This window comes from Mizuhopecten yessoensis, unplaced genomic scaffold (genome assembly GCF_002113885.1).
Source record: "Mizuhopecten yessoensis strain PY_sf001 unplaced genomic scaffold, ASM211388v2 scaffold716247, whole genome shotgun sequence".
Lineage (NCBI taxonomy): Eukaryota > Metazoa > Mollusca > Bivalvia > Pectinida > Pectinidae > Mizuhopecten > Mizuhopecten yessoensis.
Genome location: NW_018480021.1, coordinates 104,817 through 123,403, shown reverse-complemented (window position 1 = coordinate 123,403; position 18,587 = coordinate 104,817). Strand labels below are relative to the sequence as shown.

At 38.5% G+C, this 18,587-nt stretch overlaps 1 protein-coding gene across 14 annotated transcripts in view; it reads right to left on the bottom strand.

Moving 5' to 3' along the window:
• Positions 1-18,587, bottom strand: part of LOC110442316 (sodium channel protein para-like) — a 162,664-nt gene that overhangs the window by 50,112 nt on the left and 93,965 nt on the right. For all 14 annotated transcript variants that reach the window (XM_021485855.1, XM_021485853.1, XM_021485854.1 and 11 more), the window contains 2 exons: positions 10,821-11,173; positions 1,250-1,368 (listed from right to left, as the gene is read on the bottom strand). In XM_021485855.1, coding sequence (XP_021341530.1) covers positions 1,250-1,368; positions 10,821-11,105 — 404 coding nt within the window. In that variant the 5' untranslated portion in view covers positions 11,106-11,173. The remainder of the gene's footprint in view (positions 1-1,249; positions 1,369-10,820; positions 11,174-18,587) is intronic.

The following is an 18,587-nucleotide window of genomic DNA, read 5'->3' as shown; positions in this document are numbered from 1 at the left end:
TTTGTAGGATATCGTTCGTTCTTTATTCTAGCATTTTAAGCTAACTAATCTTTATAGAAACACTTAGATAGAGATAAAAATGATACAGAAAGGCATTATTTATCAAAGTCTAGTTAGCTTAAAATAACAAAAAATATATATATGTGGTTTTTGAAATTACTAAATTTAGATCTATAAGAAATGACAAGACAAAAATCTTGAAAATAAAATATGAATCTTTTGATATATTAGAAAAGTTTTATATAACTTATATAATCATTTTTATAAGTTGACAAATAGTTACACAATTAGACCAAGAGTGCTATCTTTTATACGATCTAAAAGTATGGTGTTATCTTACATTAAGACTAAACTCCAGAATGTGATGAGTTATTTTCTATTGACATTGATGTTAATTTTCCATATTGACGATACAATAATAATGATGATAGCAAATGGCCGTGTTATCATCCCGCTTAATATTTTAGTTGTTCGTCAACAATGGCAACTGAAGCGAGACATTTCATTCATTTCGACGCATTTGATGTCTTCATATTTGAGTTCACTTATATCACAGGCAGATACAGAAAATGTGTGTCTTTAAGTGTGGGTGGTAATAACACAAGATGATTTTTACAGGAATTCTTGCTTATTTTGCTGTCATTTTAAATAACGTAGATGTTATAAAAGGCTTGGTTTGGTTTGGTTGTTATATATGCTATTAATAGCTACGGTCCTTTAAGGACGTGCCAGGTTTTGAAGGTGGAGGAAAGCCGGAGTACCCGGCAAAAAAATACTGACCTGGGGCCAGTAGCCGACTTCGTAGATCTTTTTATACAAATTGATAAGGTAAGAAAATTTCATCCTTTTTTTATCTTACAGTTAAAAAAACCGAGCCGTTCAGTTTCGCAGAATTAAGTATCACATTTTTGGCATTGGAGCAAAATTTTCAGGATTTTTCATTTTTCACAAGACCGTCAATATACATCTATCTAAACTTACTCCGCATTCAAAAAGAACAGATCCCACTTAGTTCATATTTCGCGATTTATAATTAGCTTTTATTATATATATACATCAGTTGTGTATAATAATGGTTTTAAATGAAAAAATGCAGATGTAAAAAGCTTAAACTGATCATATATATAAGCGTATCGAGGATTTTCAAAAAGGTGTGGGGCATTATTAAACGTTTTTGAAACTTATCATTTCTTATTAAGTCCTTGTATGGGTTGATCATTGGTATATCATGAAGTATTGGAAAGGATATGGATGCGTTAGGATACATATGGAAATTCTCCGGAGAGGGTTGAATGGGGTTAGAATGTAGAGGGCCTTAGTGGCGCTGAATCGGAAGATCGTCCAATCCCTTGCCACCACGGCGAAACTCTGAAATCAAAAAAGAGATATGTCAATAAATAGAACAACATTATAACTTCTACATAATTCGTATTTCTGGCATCAACAACAAGCATGTACAGTGAATTTCGCTGTTTTCAAAATTTAAAAAAAAAATCGTGGGTACATGAATTCGTAGGTTTCTAGTGCACACGAAAGTTGAAGGGAATACCACAGATACAGAAAATATCTCCATGTCGAACATGTTATTACTTCAAAAACAAAGGAATTCGTGGAGGAGGTGTACCCACGGGATGAGGAGTACCCACGGGATGAGGTGTACCCACGGAATCATTGAAATAAAACACAACACAGAAGTAACTGATTTCACAGTAATGTACGATATAATTCTAAAGTTTCCCCTATTTGCATAAATGCGACATATTTTTCTAAATTCCATAGCCATTAGTCCCAGTTCTAAAAATAGTGAAAATGACCTGCATATTAAACCGTAGTCATTCGGATAAATTGTCTGTCTGACCTACTGGTTAAGATGTCACAATATACACAGGTATTCAGAAACGTGTGGTGAATATATTACGCTGTGACTACAGGTGGCACATTCTTAATTGCCGCAAGCGTTACACAACGGTATCATGTTTAACCATTATGTATCCGAGAGCGTCTAGAATTTTCGTTTTTCAAATATTGTTTTTTTTTCCTCCTTAGTAACGTAAATGGTCCGTACAATAAAATGTAACTGAATACATGTCAAAGAAATCTCGGGTTGTGTTTTCTTTGCTGCGACAGACAAGTGATTTATTTAATCTTAGGGTATCAAATGCTGAGATGTTGAATGACTTGGGCGTCAAAGAACTGGGTTTGTTGTTTAGAATGTATACCGCAGCTGAGCCAGGGACTGATAGTGATATTGGGAGTATTGTCTATCCGTCGTAGTCTGGTATAAATAGATATTTCCTATAAATTTGTAACTTTGTATACACGATCCTTTATTCACAAGGTCAGTGTAATGTCTATAAATCTAGATTAGCACAAGCAAAGCACGCTTTGTGCGACCTCGTTTGGCGTGAGATATAATTCCAACTTCTATATTTATACAACTAGCACGTTTGCCCCAAAGAAAATGTCTTCCGGAAAATATAAAAAATATTTATGAACAAAGACAGTGTGAATGCTGTAACAGCAATAAGATATGTTGCGTTCGTTGTAAACCATAATATTACCGTCATGTTTTATGATCGCGCAACTAGGAAAAGGTTTGAATAATCTACTATTAATCTTTATTAACTACTTTCAACACTTTAATGTCATTTCCATGAGATTTCTCAACTATTATAATAAATTGTAAATACTAAACCATTCTATCTAAAATAGCTTCTTTCATGGTTTGAAAAAGGAGGTTTTTACTATTGATATTTTTTCTCGTGGAATAATATAACATTATTGTCGAAAACAACCAATGTTGATTGATTTTAGTGACTACGGTAGGGAATCAACTAAATGTTCAGCTTATCACTTGATTGTTTAATTTGATAGATGCTCTAAGTAATTGCTTGACTCCGTGATAAACATATATCATGATTGCTTGTCATTTATTTATTGTAATCCATACAATACTACATACTACATTAGATACGCTGGCGGATTTGTGACATTTGGCTGTTTTGTCCTTTGCCCATAAAACACGAGAAATAACAAATTTGTTTTTCGATTTTGCATCTCCGAAAAAAGACGAGAATTAACAAACCCAAATGCTCATTCCCCCGCGAAATGACGAAAATCAACAAACTATAATTTCTGAAACCATATAAAACAGGGACGTAACCAGGCGTACGCACGGACGCACGGGCTTCCACGTAATTTTTTCAAGTGTACTTTTAACAAGGATCACATTGTAGAACTTTATGTGATAAACTTTAACAACTCATATAAGCCTGGGCCCTCAGTGAATTCATTATCTCATTGATATTGTTTCTTTTATTGACTATCTAACGAAAATGTTCCTTGTTCATATGGAACTAATTATTACGCCGTTGAAAAAAAATACTACAAGCCAAATATGAAAATGATAGATATTTTATGTCTCAAACTGCACCAGAATGGGTTCCAGATTCAAAAAAATACTCGGGGGGGGTAACCCCCCCCCCCCCCCCGGAACCCCCCAAACTCAGGAGGGGGTAACCCCCTCCCGAACCCACCCCTACTCCGCGCTTTGCGCTTCGTATGCTTCCACATACTCATAGTCCTGGTTACGTCCCTGTAAAAGATTACGTGTCACAATATCATAATTCAGACCTTTCATGAGAAACTGCAGATACAGAGTTGTCATAACATGTTAGCTTGCCACAATACATATTCCCTACGATTTCAACCCTTTAAGTTTACGTTCTAGTTCATAAGCTCAATGACAGCTCAAAACCTACTATCATAACATTGCAAGATGGAGTTGTATAGAAGCATTGAACTTTTCAATCAATCGTCAAATATGAGTCAAACCAAACCCTACGAAGCAGAGAATATGATACAAATGTTGATTGCCTAACGACCTCGAAGCCTACTATCATGAGCCTACATCAGATTATAAGGCCCTTTAATTCAGACCCTAGAACGATGCAATTCAACCTTATAAATGATACTTATGGGATATGATGAACTCGTGACAGCGACATAAACGCTAAAAAACAATTGAACCCTTCTTTGAAGAATTTTGCTTACAACTCTGACCTTATGAAAAATAAAGTATGCAGTCTGCAGAATGCCTCAAACCATGCAATCCACGCAATATAGTGATGTGACCCGACATTGATTATGACCATACAGTTCAGACCCTACATTAATTGTTAACATACAATTCAGGCATTTCATTGATCTGACCATACAATTCAGACTGCATTAAAAGATAAAACTTCTATTCATACCCTACAATGATATTGATCATTAAATTCAGACCCTATATTGATTGTGATTTGTCTACACAATTCAGCCATAACATTGATTCTAACCATACGATTCAGCCCCTACATTAATTCTAACCATACGATTCAGCCCCTACATTAATTCTGACCATACAATTCAGCCCCTACATTGATTCTGACCATACAATTCAGCCCCTACATTAATTCTAACCATACAATTCAGCCCCTACATTAATTCTGACCATACAATTCAGCCCCTACATTAATTCTAACCATACGATTCAGCCCCTACATTAATTCTAACCATACGATCCAGCCCCTACATTAATTCTAACCATACGATTCAGCCCCTACATTAATTCTAACCATACAATTCAGCCCCTACATTAATTCTGACCATACGATTCAGCCCCTTCATTAATTCTGACCACGCTATGCAGCCCTACATTTACTCTGACCACACAATTCAGCCCCTACATCTACTCTGACCTATGCAGCCCTACATTTACTCTGACAATACAATTCAGCCCCTACATTTAAGCTGACCACACAATTCAGCCCCTACATTTACTTTGACCACACAATTCAGCCCCTACATCTTCTCTGACCCCACAATTCAGCCCCTACATCTACTCTGACCTCACAATTCAGCCTCTACATTTACTCTGACCACGCAATTCAGCCCCTACATCTACTCTGACCACACAATTCAGCCCCTACATTAATTCTGACCGTACAATTCAGCCCCTACATTAATTCTGACCATACAATTCAGCCCCTACATTAATTCTGACCATACGATTCAGCCTCTTCATTAATTCTGACCACGCTATGCAGCCCTACATTTACTCTGACAATACAATTCAGCCCCTACATTTAAGCTGACCACACAATTCAGCCCCTACATTTACTCTGACCACACAATTCAGCCCCTACATTACTTTGACCACACAATTCAGCCCCTATATTTACTCTGACCATACAATTCAGCCCCTACATGAACTCTGACCACACAATTCAGCTCCTGCATCTATTCTGACCACACAATTCAGCCCCTACATTTACTCTGACCACACAATTCAGCCCCTACATCTACTCTGACCACACAATTCAGTCCCTTTATTAACTCTGACCACACAATTCAGCCCCTACATCTACTCTGACCACACAATTCAGTCCCTTTATTAACTCTGACCACACAATTCAGCCCCTACATGAACTCTGACCACACAATTCAGTCCCTTTATTTACTCTGACCACACAATTCAGCCCCTACATTTACTCTGACCACACAATTCAGCCCCTACATCTACTCTGACCACACAATTCGGCCCCTACATTTACTCTGACCACACAATCCAGCCCCTGCATTTACTCTGACCACACAATTCAGCCTCTACATTTACTCTGACCACACAATTTCTACTCTGACCACACAATTCAGCCCCTACATTTGCTCTGACCATACAATTCAGCCCCCACATTTACTCTGACCACACAATTCAGCCCCTACATTTCCTCTGACCACACAATTCAGCCCCTACATTTACTCTGACCACAGAATTCAGCCCCTACATTTACTCTGACCACACAATTAAGCCCCTACATCTACTCTGACCACACAATTCAGTCCCTTTATTTACTCTGACCACACAATTCAGCCCCTTCATTTACTCTGACCACACAATTCAGCCCCTACATGACCTCTGACCACACAATTCAGTCCCTTTATTTACTCTGACCACACAATTCAGCCCCTTCATTTACTCTGACCACACAATTCAGCCCCTACATTTCCTCTGACCACACAATTCAGCCCCTACATCTTTTCTGACCACACAATTCGGCCCCTACATTTACTCTGACCACACAATCCAGCCCCTGCATTTACTCTGACCACACAATTCAGCCTCTACATCTACTCTGACCACACAATTCAGCCCCTACATTTGCTCTGACCATACAATTCAGCCCCCACATTTACTCTGACCACACAATTCAGCCTCTACATTTACTCTGACCGCACAATTCAGCCCCTACATTTACTCTGACCACAGAATTCAGCCCCTACATTTACTCTGACCACACAATTAAGCCCCTACATCTACTCTGACCACACAATTCAGCCTCTACATCTACTCTGACCACACAATTCAGCCTCTACATTTACTCTGACGACACAATTCAGCCTCTACATTTACTCTGACCACACAATCCAGCCCCTGCATTTACTCTGACCACACAATTCAGCCTCTACATCTACTCTGACCACACAATTCAGCCTCTACATTTACTCTGACGACACAATTCAGCCTCTACATTTACTCTGACCACACAATCCAGCCCCTGCATTTACTCTGACCACACAATTCAGCCTCTACATCTACTCTGACCACACAATTCAGCCTCTACATTTACTCTGACGACACAATTCAGCCTCTACATTTACTCTGACCACACAATTCAGCCTCTACATTTACTCTGACCACACAATCCAGCCCCTGCATTTACTCTGACCACACAATTCAGCCCCTACATGACCTCTGACCACACAATTCAGTCCCTTTATTTACTCTGACCACACAATTCAGCCCCTACATGACCTCTGACCACACAATTCAGTCCCTTTATTTACTCTGCCCACACAATTCAGCCCCTACATCTACTCTGACCACACAATTCGGCCCCTACATTTACTCTGACCACACAATCCAGCCCCTGCATTTACTCTGACCACACAATTCAGCCTCTACATCTACTCTGACCACACAATTCAGCCTCTACATTTACTCTGACGACACAATTCAGCCTCTACATTTACTCTGACCACACAATTCAGCCCCTACATGAACTCTGACCACACAATTCAGTCCTTTTATTTACTCTGACCATACAATTTAGCCCCTACATTTACTCTGACCACACAATCCAGCCCCTACATCTACTCTGACCACACACTTCGGCCCCTACATCTACTCTGACCACACACTTCGGCCCCTACTTTTACTCTGGCCACACAATCCAGCCCCTACATCTACTCAGACCACACAATTCAGCCCCTGCATTTACTCTGACCACACAATTCATCCCCTACATTTTCTCTGGCCACACAATTCAGCCCCTACATCTACTCTGACAACACAATCCGGCCCCTACATTTACGCTGACCACACAATCCAGCCCCTGCATTTTCTCTGACCACACAATCCAGCCCCTGCATTTACTCTGATCACACTATTCAGCCCCTACATTTAATCTGACCACACAATTCAGCCCATACATCTACTCTGACCACACACTTCGGCCCCTACATCTACTCTGACCACACAATGCAGCCCCTACATCTACTCTGACAACACAATTCAGCCCCTACTTTTACTCTGACCACCCAATCCAGCCCCTACATTTTCTCTGACCGCACAATTCAGCCTCTACATTTCCTCTGACCACACAATTCAGCCCCCGCATTAATTCTGATCACACAATTCAGCCCCTACATATACTCTGACCACACAATTCGGCCCCTACATTTTCTCTGACCGCACAATTCAGCCTCTACATTTACTCGGACCACACAATCCAGCCCTACATTTACTCTCACCTATTTACTCTGACCCCACAATTCAGCCCCTACATCTACACTGACAACACAACTCGGCCCCTACATTTACTCTGCCCACACAATCCAGCCCCTGCATTTACCCTGACCACACAATTCAGCCCCTCCATCTACTCTGACCACACAATGCAGCCCCTACATCTACTCTGACAACACAATTCAGCCCCTACATTAATTCTGACCATACAATTCAGCCCCTACATTTAAGCTGACCACACAATTCAGCCCCTCCATCTACTCTGACCACACAATCCACCCCCTACATCTCCTCTGACCACACAATCCAGCCCCACATTTACTCTCACCACACAATTCAGCCCCACCTTTACTCTTAACACACAATTCAGCCCCTACATCTACACTGACAACACAACTCGGCCCCTACATTTACTCTGACCACACAATCCAGCCCTACATTTACTCTCACCACACAATTCAGCCCCTACATCTACTCTGACAACACAATTCGGCCCCTACTTTTACTCTGACCACACAATCCAGCCCCTACATTTACTCTGACCACCCAATTCAGCCCCTACATCTACTCTGACCACACACTTCAGCCCCTACATCTACTCTGACCACACAATTCAGCCCCTACATCTACTCTGACCACATAATTCAGCCCCCACATTTACTCTGACCATACAATTTAGCCCCTACATTTACTCTGACCACACAATTCAGCCCCTACACCTACTCTGACCACACAATTCAGCCTATACATTTACTCTGACCACACAATTCAACCCCTACATCTACTCTGACCACACAATTCGACCCCCACATTTACTCTGACCACACAATTCAGCACCTACATTTACTTTGACCACACAATCCAGCCCCCACATTTACTCTGACCATACAATTCAGCCCCTACATTTACTCTGCCCACACAATCCCGCCCTACATTTACTCTGACCACACAATCCCTTTATTAACTCTGACCACACAATTCAGCCCCTACATCTACTCTGACCACACAATTCGACCCCTACATTTACTCTGACCACACAATCCAGCCCTACATTTACTCTGACCACACAATTCAGCCCCTACATCTACTCTGACCACACAATTCAGCCCCTACATTTACTCTGACAACACAATTCAGCCCCCACATTTACTCTGACCACACAATTCAGCCCCTACATTTACTCTGACCACACAATTCAGTCCTTACTGTAAATGACATTACACTTCCATACAATTTATAACCTATATTGATTGTTATCATACAATTTATAACCCATATTGATTGTTATCATACAATTTATAACCTATATTGATTGTTTTCATACAATTCATAACCTATATTGATTGTTATCATACAATTCATAACCTATAATGATTGTTATCATACAATTCACAACCTTTATTAAATGATATGACACATCTTTCCAGACCCTTAATTGCATACTGTAACTACAACTCAGACTACATTTAATAATGTGACCATACATTTCAGACTCTGTATTGAAAAATATCACTCTGCAGCTTACACGTACACGGGAGCGTCTAACACGCCTGTTCCGACCATACATATAAAATCTGCCACCGAATTGTCCTTTGCAACGTCCAGACAACACATGCAGACAATAGACCAAAATGCAGTTACTATCTCTGAGTGTTGTTTTGGTGTAGAGAGGGAGGGCGAGGTTTCGTGTTGTTATCGATCGCAGTATCCTATGCGTCACAGTTTCTGTCCAATGTCATAAATATTACAACGGCACTTACATATATTCGATAAACTTTCAAACTCTCTTTCCTAATGGTTTGGACATAACGTTTTATATAATAATAATAGTTACTAGGAATACGTCCTTAATGCGCATGCTCAGTAAAAAGCCTAACTATGTGTGGAGTGATATGGACAGTTCGGTTTTCAGTTTGTATATATTGTGTTCCCCTCTCGGACATTATATTTTCTGAATTACACTATCTTTAGGATGGGATGTATTGCTTTACACCGTCTTATTTTACTGCTATATTGTAGCGAAGTACAGCAATACACTGGTACGCGTAGCTTATCTTTTCCATATCTTTTATCCAATATTTCGATTTGTAATATATTTCTGTCTTGATAGAGAAACTAATGAACGAATTCATACGTTTAGTAACAACTGACAAATTTCAAATCTATACAAATTATTACAAATACCGCATGAAGCTTACAGATTAAGGGTACACCCACTAATTACATAATAACTATGTATTATTTACGAGTACCACACATCAATAAGTAACATTATTGAGCATGTGTATACACATGGTAGTTGTTTAGTATAACACATAATTATATAATTACATACTAATTACTAACATAGCTATATTAGGAAGGTACATAAATATGGAATGTGCTTACTGCAGTTTCTGTAGAATAAATATATCCTGCTACTGAGGTATCTATATATAGTTCACCTATCATCTTACTATAACTACCGTCGCGTTAGGCTTGGCTTTTTTGTTTTCTTGTTAGTATGAAAATAATTGACCAATGCCTTTATATATAGTTTGCAACAAAACAACGAAAACTTGTTATAATATATAGAGTATGTATATTCCGTTACTAAAACAATTATAGTATATAGAGTATATCATTTTTGATTTGTTTCACGTTAATGATATAAATATTATGTTGCTATAGTATATATGGTACTGTATATATATTATGTTAGAATGTGTGTCCTTTTACAATTGATTCAAGGGTGTGTTTTACTCAAATTTTAATTTTAAATTTTAATAGAGATTGTTTCCGAAGTGATATCATTGAAACTCTCCCTATGGTTTTCACCCTTTGTTACTAGCTTCAACAGACAATGTGTAATGTAGCATCGTGTATACTTTGTTAGCATTGTATAAACACACAAACGAAATTATATCAAATAATATATAATGGATAGGTAGTTGAACTATATGATATAATTATATTCTAGTTATACACATACCAATTTGTTGGCATAGTATTCATCAAAGTCCTCGATGGGCTTGCCCATCAGTTCACGAGGGAAGTCATTTTGCATGTAGGTAGGGAGCTTCTTTCCGATTTCCAGTTGGTCATCCGGTTTGAGTTCGTCCTCCTCTCGTTGTGGTTCTTCCTCTTCCCCCTCCTCGGCCGCCTCCCGCTCAGCCTTCCTATTCGCTTTTTCCTCGGCGATTCGCTGCTCGATTGCGAACATGGACTCCCTGGTGAAAAGCTGAAATATGCTGACTTCATTTTCCTCTTCCTCCATCTCGACGTTATAAACGCTAGGTCTATCACCGCGGTAGTGTATAAGTTATACATTTAATGACAATTATCCTGAAAAGACACAAAAGAAAACAGTCTTTAGTTACTATGAACCACTTGTACGATTTTTAAATAAAAGTTTGAAATAAGCCATACATAATGAACGAAAGTGCTCCGAGTGTAAACATGCAGCGGGGCTAGATCGGGATTCGAACCCTTGATTTCAGATTGTTCCCCTATCGCTCCTAATGTATGAGTTACCTTGTCAAATGGAATGTCTTGGTCCAACTGTGCTACAGTTATATCCAGAACGAAATTAAGGGGAGGGTACTGTATATATGGGTTAAAAGTGTAGTGGTATAGGGATCTTTCAAGAAATATAGGTTAGGTGATCCATGATGATCCAAAGGAATTAATTAATGATCAATTTCCAGTTTTTCAATTTCAAAACTGTATTGTGTTATTTAAAATATAACAAATTTAACGTCTGTCATCATTTAATGTAAACCGATGGCAGAGTAAATGATTTATAAAAAAAACATTCACATTTAAAAATACACCGTACCATGGTTTAAATATTAGCTGCAAAATAATCACTTGAAATACGAAATAATGAAACACATAATAAAATAACAAAGTCGATTCTGAAAGCCATACAAAGTTAACATTTACTGCGGCATATGGCAGTTGTTTCTATTTTGTTTCGTAAGTGGTACGCATGTACCATGAGTATATCTAACTGTAAGCCCGTTGGTCAGTTGTTAATTTGTTCTCAACCGCAGAGTATTTCACACCAACACTATAGAACTCCCCAATAGGAATAATTCAGCCATAATGCTCCACTGTTGATGACTTGCTGGTACAAGAAAGTAGGGAAGACGATCAATTAAGTAAGACATGACACGTATGTGAAACGAAACAATTGAAGATGAAGGTCATTGTGTTCCATTTTTCGGTAGTTAAGATGATGTTTTACCGGTTTCAATGCGTATTTTGCAAGATGGTAACGTTTTGTATTCACTGTTTTCAATAAACTTATCATTCAATAAAAAAAACTACCACAATGTCAGCGCACTAAGATGAATATATAAAAACATCAACACACAAAGATAAGTATACAGAAACGACAACACAAAAGGATAAAAATATACCACTACGTAAATATACCAGAACAATATATACCACATGGTCAACACATAAAGATAGATATACATGTACCACAGCGTCAACACACAAGGAGGAATACAGATGTACCACAGCGTCAACACAAGGAGGAATATAGATGTAACACAGCGTCAACACACAAGGAGGAATATAGATGTAACACAGCGTCAACACACAAGGCTGGATATACAGAGTCAACAAGTATTGACACGATATACCACAGCATCAACAACACAAGAACAAAGAGTCAACAAATATGGACACGATTTAACAAGGCGTCAACACACAAGGAGGAATATAGATGTACCACAGCGTCAAAACACAAGGAGGAATATAGATGTAACAGCGTCAACACACAAGGCTGGATATACAGAGTCAACAAGTATTGACACGATATACCACAGCGTCAACAACACAAGAACAAAGAGTCAACAAATATGGACACGATTTAACAAAGCGTCAACACACAAAAACAATATTTACCAAAACATCATAACAGAAGGAGAGGGATAGACGGGTAACTGAGGGGAGAGCACTTTAAAACAAATGAGGAAAGAGACCATCACAGGAACACTATTGACTCTTCGTCTCATCTAAAGTAATGATAATAAGTTTTAAACCGTCAAATTTTGTTTATTTAAAGTAAAAATCAATGAAGAAATAATATTCAGTTGAACATATCTCACACACTACGGTTCACACAGAGCATAAATTTCATTTCCATAATAATGTATAACAAACTATCATTAAGAAGATTCACAAATACCATGCAAAAAATAGTAATAAACCAAGTGTAGACTCAATCTACCGTTAAGTTCTTCAAAATACATACTCTCGTACTCCGGACTATTCGTCCCTCATTGGGAGCCCCTCCCCGTTGCAGCCCCCAAATACCTGATATTCCTTGTTGACACACTATAAACATATTTAAGACAGTAGTTATTCTCTATAGAACATATGTACTCAATACTCGTTAGTTACTCGAATAATGTGACCAGGGACTCTTAATGAAGCACCATCGCCTGTTTTATTCCCATATAACAAATTGAGGAGGAGGAGGAGGAGGAGGAGGAGGAGGAGGACCTTGCGGAAGGATTGAACATTCACTTTAGAGTCACTGAAGTGGTTCATTATCCTAGGTATTCTTAACTACGTATTTGACATTTTTGCTTTAAGTACTTGTGTAATAATTGTATTTTTTTCTGTAGTTGCAATGTAAATCTGTATGTCTGTAACACCAGACTTTTGACACTTTTTGTCATTGCTCATGGTACATTCAACAGTATTGCACAAGCTCTAGCTCCCCTGACTTCGACTACCGAGCGTCTCTCCCAAGGCAATCTAACACGAAAGTCTAATACAACTTACATTTGAAAATTAGTCCCCTGTTTATGTCCAAAGAAACTGTCATTCAATGCAAAGAAGTACTTTTATGTCCACAGTTTTCATTTGATAATACTTTTCATGACAATTAAACTGTATTAAGCTTTATTGGCTGCTGATTATCGTTACATGGGCAATTTAAAGGTAAGAATAATTACAAAAATAAGACTTTCCTGATTTACGTACCGCGTGACGCTATTTATTTGGATACCATTTCAAAAGTCTATTTTATCAAAACTAATGCTAGTTTGGAGAAGAAAATTAATCAGAACCCTCTTTGTCTATAAAATATTTCAACTATGCATATTTTCTGCCGATATTGATCGTTTATAACCAAATGTTCGCCAAAAAACCGGAAGTGTCCCTTTCAAGGTACAGGTTGCCAGTTCAACGGCCTACGTTACTCTGGTGGTATTTCACGTTCTATTTTTAGAACCACATGCCCGAAATCCAGTTAAATTAGATATGGTTTGTGGACGTCTAATATTTTATCCTTTTGTATGTTTTACTTCGGAAATAAAATTCGTTGAAATGAAAACTGAACAACTGGAGCAACTAATTAAAAGCATCAAACTCATTTTTAAAAAAAAGGGGGAACCCAAACCTTTATATTAAGTTTTAAAAGATTAAAAAAATCCAAAAGAAACCATTTTTTTTATACAAAACTATCAAAAATAATTCATACATTACCAAAAGGTTTGAAAAGCTATATAAATAATGTCTTAAAAAGGCATAAATGAAATACCAACAGGAACCCAGACCTTTATTCTAAAAATATACTCATCATTTACCCTTTAAGCAACAAAATGCTATTTTTATCTCGACAAAGAGGTTTCTAAGTGCACGTATGAAGCTGACGACTACATATTTAGAATATTTTCTGTCAATACAGAAAATCCATTTAGACCAATTGCTAATCAAAGACTGATGCCTTCACAACCGGGTTTAAAACCTCTGGAACCAACTCTTTACCATCGATTTTGTGTATAGGGGTTGGTTCCATTGGAAAGAAACGCCATAACATACTTGTGTTCTTTCAGGTTTAGGTGTCATTTGGGAATAATTTGCGTCACAGAGATCCTAGCCAATGGGTGGTCACTATTTAAATGGATCCATGAGCAGTAACTCTATCAATGACCAAACCTAGCACTCTGGATTTCTTTAAAGAGTTTTGATTACTTTGTCGCATTGACTCCGTGATCAGCGTTAGTTTGATGTTTGTTTAGAGTATATCATTCCCGATGCGTATTCACACTATGCGTGTTGGTACGTAGTTAGATCAATGCAAACTGTATTATATGCCGAAGGTCTAGCTGAATGCTGAACGAATTGGGCTGGGCTTCACGTTGAGGGGATGGATGAGTCAGCAAGCAATCAATAAGTCTTCCTAGCTGGTAGCTTTTTCACTTATGTTTTCGTGAACGACTGAATATTATCGAAAATGTAAATCTTGAGCAGAACACGCACGTTGCGACACGAATAGTGCCAAAATACTGTTAGAATTACCGGCTCCGCAGTATCGCATAATTCAGAGGCACCGTAAGGGATTTTTGTAAGCACAACTCATCGTTACTTAAGCGTCTTCTTGCTCTCGTGTTAAGCCAAAATGAACATCAAGTTTGAAGATAATACAGAAACAAGAGTGTCACAGCTAGTGACATTATAGAGGACTTAATAATCTTAGTTTTAAGACATCGCTATCGGACATACGTCATAGATAGAGCAAACTGTAGTGATCAGATACATTCAGTAACAGATACAGTGTGTCAATGACAGATACAGTGTGTCAATGACAGATACAGTGTGTCAATGACAGATACAGTGTGTCAATGACAGATACAGTGTGTCAATGACAGATACAGTGTGGCAATGACAGATACAGTGTGTCAATGACAGATACAGATACAGTGTGTCAATGACAGAGTGTGTCAATGACAGATACAGTGTGTCAATGACAGATACAGTGTGACAATGACAGATACAGTGTGTTAATGACAGATACAGAGTGTCAATGACAGATGCAGTTTGTAAATGACAGATACAGTGTGACAATGACAGATACAGTGTGGGAATGACAGATACAGTGTGGCAATGACAGATACCGTGTGGCAATGACAGATACAGTGTGGCATTGACAGATACAGTGTGGCAATGACAGATACAGATACGTCATAGATAGAGCAAACTGTAGTGATCAGGTACATTCAGTAACAGATACAGTGTGTCAATGACAGATGCAGTGTCAGTGACAGATACAGTGTGTCAATGACAGAGACAGTGTGTCAATGACAGATACAGTGTGTCTATGACAGATGCAGTTTGTAAATGACAGATACAGTGTGACAATGACAGATAAACTGTGGCAATGACAGATACAGTGTGGCATTGACAGATACAGTGTGGCAATGACAGATCCAGTGTGACAATGACAGATACAGTGTGGGAATGACAGATACAGTGTGGCAATGACAGGTACAGTGTGGCAATGACAGATACAGTGGGACAATGACAGATACAGTGTGGCAATGACAGCTACAGTGTGGCAATGACAGATACAGTGTGTCAATGTCAGATACAGATACAGTGTGTCAATGACAGAGCGAGTCAATGACAGATACAGTGAGTCAATGACAGATACAGTGTGTCAATGACACATGCAGTTTGTAAATGACAGATACAGTGTGACAATGACAGATAAACTGTGGCAATGACAGATACAGTGTGGCATTGACAGATACAGTGTGGCAATGACAGAGACAGTGTGTCAATGACAGATACAGTGTGTCGATGACAGATACAGTGTGACAATGACAGATACAGTGGGGCAATGACAGATACAGTGTGGCAATGACAGATCCAGTGTGACAATGACAGATACAGTGTGTTAATGACAGATACAGAGTGTCAATGACAGATGCAGTTTGTAAATGACAGATACAGTTTGTCAATGACAGATACAGTGTGGCAATGACAGATACAGCGTGGCAATGACAGATACAGTGTGGCAATGACAGAGACAGTGTGTCAATGACAGATACAGTGTGTCGATGACAGATACAGTGTGACAATGACAGATAAACTGTGGCAATGACAGATACAGTGTGGCATTGACAGATACAGTGTGGCAATGACAGAGACAGTGTGGCAATGACAGATACAGTGTGGCATTGACAGATACAGTGTGGCAATGACAGATCCAGTGTGACAATGACAGATACAGTGTGGGAATGACAGATACAGTGTGGCAATGACAGATCCAGTGTGACAATGACAGATACAGTGTGGGAATGACAGATACAGTGTGGCAATGACAGGTACAGTCTGGCAATGACAGATACAGTGTGGCAATGACAGATCCAGTGTGGCAATGCCAGATACAGTGTGGCAATGACAGATACAGTGGGTCAATGACAAATACAGTGTGTCAATGACAGATACAGTATGTCAATGACAGATACAGTGTGTCAATTACAGTTACAGTGTGTCAATGACAGATACAGTGTGTGAATGACAGATACAGATACAGTGTGTCAATGACAGATAGAGTGTGTCAATAACAGATAGAGTGTGTCAATGACAGATACAGTGTGTCGATGACAGATACAGTGTGACAATGACAGATACAGTGTGGCAATGACAGATACAGTGTGGCAATGACCTAAACTTCAGCATACAGCTGCTTCCTCCTTCTAGGACTCATCAGTGATGCAAGGGGCCAAAAAGGTGGAAGTCAAAATTGGTCTTAGCTTCTACTGAAACTGAAGAGGAGGTGCACAAAAAACATTTCTTTTGTGAATTTTTTAAATTTTAAAGAAGAACTAGATAATTAAATATAATAAATAATAAGTGTGTATATTATGAACCGAGCAACTACTCAAAACGGCAAACCTTGGGGACTAAGAAACCCACCAGGAGTGTCTACAATCTTGTATCTTGAGAGATGAACATAACAAACACATTGCACGTGATTGCACGTTTAAAGACATGAAACCTTCCATATGTATTATCATTCGCCCTGTATCACATAAAACCTACTCTGTGTATGTAAATTCGTCTTGCGTCACTTTAAATCTTCCCTGTGTATTTATACATTTACCGACAAACACTATGAAGGTGAAAACCCGGTAAAGTTAACTTACCAAACTTTTCATGCACTGGATTACCATTAACGTTTTTATCAACTCAATAAGCGTATTATCGCGAGCGAAAATCCCTGCAAGCGTATCCTGCTGCAGAGCATGGCATAAATACAAAAGAGAGTTTTTTTCTCTCTTTTTTTTTTGTATAAAAGAGAAGTTAAATGTCTCACCACAACCAAATCCAGTTAACGGGACAACAACCCCTCCTAAATCTAACATACTTTTAGAAAATCAATAACATTCTACAAAATTGCAATGTTTTAATTGTAAAACTTTACAGATGTATAACATAACTAACTTAAGTAAAATTGATTCCAGTTAAGTAGTATGATTTATCCGGGTGTGTATCTCAAAAAAATAAATGCAGAAGCAAAGCAAAGAAAACAGCAAGCAACGGTATACAAAGTTATGTTAAACGAAAAAAGAAATGGCATGAATAATTATTATTTTGATTTTAAAGAAAGGAGATAGGAAGTATGTGCATGGCGAGTTAAATTAGTTACAGGCGGCCAACACATCGAGCTGCAGACGACTATATATTGGAATCTGCTCTTATAACTAACACACATCCGCTGGAATTGTCTGTTATCAAACATCAATTTTACTTCAATGATGCACTTCATTTACAAGATGAATTGTTTTAGACAAAGTTCGTGCCAATGTGTGTAGGATAAACAGAAGCCACATCGAATCTGTATTACAGACTGCAACTTCCCACGTGAAGCATTATAACAGAATACCACAAAGTACGTCCAAGTTCTCTGTCAAGTGTTACTATACATCAACGATATCCCCAATGA